The sequence below is a fragment of the Fukomys damarensis genome, unplaced genomic scaffold, assembly GCF_012274545.1.
Source record: "Fukomys damarensis isolate Sample0158 unplaced genomic scaffold, DMR_v1.0_HiC HiC_scaffold_16, whole genome shotgun sequence".
Classification (NCBI taxonomy): Eukaryota; Metazoa; Chordata; class Mammalia; order Rodentia; family Bathyergidae; genus Fukomys; species Fukomys damarensis.
In genome coordinates, this window is record NW_022900928.1 from 119386751 (window position 1) to 119391012 (window position 4262).

At 54.3% G+C, this 4262-nt stretch overlaps 1 protein-coding gene across 1 annotated transcript; it reads left to right on the forward strand.

The window, feature by feature from the left end:
* The first annotated feature begins 901 nt into the window (after positions 1 to 901).
* Positions 902 to 3624, forward strand: Inha (inhibin subunit alpha). Its single transcript, XM_010611816.3, has 2 exons — positions 902 to 1277; positions 2608 to 3624. The coding sequence occupies exons 1-2, from the start codon at positions 1007 to 1009 to the stop codon at positions 3438 to 3440; spliced, it is 1104 nt and encodes a 367-aa protein (XP_010610118.1). The 5' UTR covers positions 902 to 1006; the 3' UTR covers positions 3441 to 3624.
* The last annotated feature ends 638 nt before the right edge of the window (positions 3625 to 4262 follow it).

The following is a 4262-nucleotide window of genomic DNA, read 5'->3' on the forward strand; positions in this document are numbered from 1 at the left end:
TGAGGCCAGGCCGGCGGCGGGGGTGCCCGGGCAGGCGCTTTGGCGATCTCTCCCGGCCGCCCCTTTCCTGCTCGCCTCCTTACCCTCGGCCCGGAGCTACAGCTCGGCGGCGCGGTGGAGATTCCTGGGCCCGGAGCCTGGAGCTCAAGGGGCAGACTTCCTGTTTGCCTTTCCAGCGAGGGGCCCCCAGCAGCCCGCGGCCTGGCTTCCTGCTCCGGGAGGCTCTCTTCCCAGCCCCCTCCCACAGCCCTGGCCTCTCTCCCCTCCTCCCTCCCACCTCTAGCCGCCAGGTCCGCGACAGACCGCCAGGCTTGGCCCTAAGTGGTAGAGGCGCCTGCAGCTGCCAATCCCAAAAATATTCTCTGATGACACAGCTGGAGGACAGGAGCCCAGTCTGGCTCCTCCAAGCTAAGTTTAGAGCAGGCGGGGACCACCTGCCCCCCAGCAGAGCCCCAGTTCTAGCCCCAGCCCATCCCCCACTCTTTCCCGGCAGCTGTTTGATTGAAAGGGGCCCCAGGAGGACTGAGGGGGCTGATGCATTCTGTCTACGGACAAATGGCACTTTCAGAAGCCGGTCAACCTCAGCTGCCACGCTCTTGTCCCACCTGATGTCACTTCTGTGTTGGGTGCTGGTATGTGAGGCACTGTGTGTATGTGTGTGCATGCACACGCACGCTGTGTGTAGGAAAAGGCACATGCTTGTATGTGTGGACAGGTCACTTGGGGTGAAAGCCCTCCTCACCCCGTTCCCCCACATTCTTGGCGGGAGTGGGAGATAAGGCTCAGGGCCACAGACATCTGCGTCAGAGATAGGAAGTCTCAATGCCATGTGTAGGGGCAACTGAGACTGCAGGGCGTGGGAAGGACTGGGGAAGACCCGGGTGAGAAGAGTAGAAGAGGGCAGGTGGTGGAATGGGGAGGAGACAGTGGGGAGGCTCTGGGCAGACCCTGGAAGAAGGGGCACAGGGCAGGGTGTGGGTTCCCTGTTGGCAAGACCAGGTGAGCTATGGTGAACCAGCTGCCCCTGCTACTTCTTTTGCTGTTGGCCCCACAGGAGGGTCATGGCTGCCATGGAATGGAGCTGGACCGGGAGCTTGTCTTAGCCAAAGTGAAGGCCCTATTCCTGGATGCCTTGGGTCCCCCGACAGTGACTGGGGAAGGTGAGGTTCCTGGAATCAGAAGGCTGCCCCGAAGACACACCACAGGTGACTTCATCCGCAGGGGCTCCAAACCAGAGGAAGAAGACGTCTCCCAGGCCATCCTTTTCCCAGCCACAGGTAATGAGGGTGGGGAACAGGCAGAGTGACTTTGAGAAGCAGCCTGGAGTTTGAATCCTAGTCCTGCCCCTTGGCTGGCTTCACAACAATGGGCCAGTTACTAAACCTCCCTGAGCCTCTGTGTCTCATCTTTCAAATGAGTGGTCCCACTTTCCTCAGGACTTAGGGAAGCCTGTACCAGAGTGACTGGCACATGGAAGGCTTTTGGGAGACCAAGTCTCCAAAGACAGAGCTGTCTGGGCCTCTGTTCCTTACTTCAAGCCCTATAGGTGAAATGTGAGAAGCTGTCAAGAATGCTGGAAAATGCTGAGTTGGGAAACACATATCTTGAGTTCCTGTCTTACCTCCTTACATGTTTCACTGTGTTCCAGTGACTGAATGAATAAAGCCTTCCTCTGGATGGGCTTTCTCATCTGGCACACCTTTCTCTTAGCAGTGACTCCCTGCCTCCCTTGCTTCGACCCCTGTGCAGCATATTGAGGAAAAGTATGGCTTTGGGACACTTAGCAGTTGAATGTCATCCTTTTTTTTTTTTCGGTACCAGCAATTGAACTCAGGACCTTGCACTTGCAATGCAGGCGGCGGCACCTATGAGCTAAATCCCCAGTCCTGTCATCCTTTTAAGCCTTGGTTGCTTATCTGCAAAATGAATTGGTTGTTATGAATTTAAAAGGAGATAATGTGTGATGATGTGTGATAATGTAGCCCCAGTTGCCAGTCCTTTCATTTAGGCTGGCCCGTGGTTATTTAGTGCAGTCCACACAGATGTCAGGGCAAAGAGGCCAACTGCACTTTCTTGGGAAGGACTATGCTTTATTCTGAATTATAGCCTTCCTCCTCCTCCTTTTCTTCCCCTCCTTCTCCTTCTTTTTCTCCTGCTTTTTGGTGTGTTTTAAGCTGCCCTTTAAAATGGAATTATGTTAAAAGAATTTATCATATACTATTTCTGATATGCCAAAAGATATGAGCAATATAACACCCCTGCACACAGCATTCAAAATACCACTTCACACTATCTGATGAACAAAAATTTAACAAAGTGTTGGTGAAGGTAGAGAGTGACTCTTACACATCGCTATTTGGAATATTAATCAGTAAAACTGCTTCAGAGAGACGTTGGCAACATTTTGTAATTTTTAGGTGCTTTAATGTTGAGACTGAAAAAAAGGGGGAGCCTATGTCAGCTCCCCTAAGAGTTGGGAGAGTCCCCAGAGCTGTGGGGACCTCATTAGCACTCGGTGAGTGGCAGCCACATTCCTACTATTGAGGTGGGTGGTTTTGGGTCCTGCAAGTCAGCACTGCCCTTTCCCTTCCCTTCTGTCCCCTGCAGGTGCCACCTGTGAGGACGAGGCAGCTACTGGAGTGGTGGCCCCAGAAGCTTCAGAGGGTCTCTTCACATATGTGTTCCGGCCATCCCAGCATACACGCAGCCACCAGGTCATTTCAGCCCAGCTGTGGTTCCACACGGGGCTGGACAGGAAGGTCTCAGCCGCCTCCAATAGCTCAAGGCCCCTGCTAGACCTGCTGGTGCTGTCATCTGGGGGTCCAGTGGCCGTGCCTATGTCCTTGGGCCAGGCTCCCCCTCGCTGGGCAGTGTTGCGGCTAGCCACCTCTGCTCTCCCACTGCTGACCCACCCTGTCCTGGTGCTATTGCTGCGCTGTCCTCTGTGTTCCTGCTCCGCCCGGCCTGAGACCACACCCTTCCTTGTGGCCCACACTCGGGCCAGACCACCCACTGGAGGGGAGAGAGCCCGGCGCTCAACTCCCCCGATGCCCTGGCCTTGGTCTCCCGCTGCTCTGCGCCTGCTGCAGAGGCCTCCAGAGGAGCCCACTGTCCACGCCTACTGCCACAGAGCTGCACTCAACATCTCCTTCCAGGAGCTGGGCTGGGACCGGTGGATCGTGCACCCTCCCAGTTTCATCTTCCACTACTGCCATGGTGGCTGCGGGTTGCCCACTCCACCCGACCTGCTCCAGCCAGTTCCTGGAGTCCCCCCTACCTCTGTCCAGCCCCTTACTCTGGTGCCAGGGGCCCAGCCCTGCTGTGCTGCCCTCCTGGGCACCATGAGGCCCCTACATGTCCGTACTACCTCAGATGGGGGCTACTCTTTCAAGTATGAAACGGTGCCCAACCTTCTCACACAACACTGTGCTTGCATCTAAAAGGGTCCCGCTTCCTTATCTCATGGCTGGTGGCCAAGCACCCATCATTGTCAGCTAGGGGGAAGGAAGAGTGTGGAAAATTAGTGGTTCCTACTCCTTCTTTGACTTCTCTGCCTGAGGGCTCCCCTCCCCATACCACTCCTGTCCCATGGGTAACAGACAATAAAGAACTCGGTGCATACAACTTGGCATTCATTCTCAGGCTTCTCTGATATGGTGTTTCAAAGATTTGGGGCCTTGGAAACAATGGGATTGTGAGATTTCAGGTTACTCAGAGGTTAGGTTACTGCACTTGACCTCAGAGATCTGGGGTCCCAGAGCAGGAATTGGGTATGTATTTGTTGGGAAATTGCAAATGTGTCTCTGGCTCCTTGGACAGCTCTCTGGAGACGAAATTGGCCTCCTGCAAGGAGACCCTGACATGTCAATCAAGCTCTCCACCCTGCCCTGCACACAAAAAATTACTGCACTCAATGCCACTATTCAAGGTAGCCCCGAGCCCCCTCTCCTGCCATCCTCTGCCGTTGCAGGTGGACACCTAGTTCAAGAACCGGAGATGCTGAGCCTGGCTAGAGCCTGCATTCTTTGGAGCCCCACTGAAACAAGTATTCAGAACTGGTCGATTACTGTTTTGGGGTCCCTTGGGAGTCTGGGTGAGAAGAAAGAGGGAGGTGTGTGAACTGGTAGTGTAAGAAAGAAATTGACAAGGCCAGAAAGGTGGTATCTTGTTAAGGTCAGATCATCAGAATGAAGATCTGGAATTTGTTTGCCGAGGGTCCTGGACTATTTTGAATCTATCACTGTTTCTTGAAGTAGATTCTA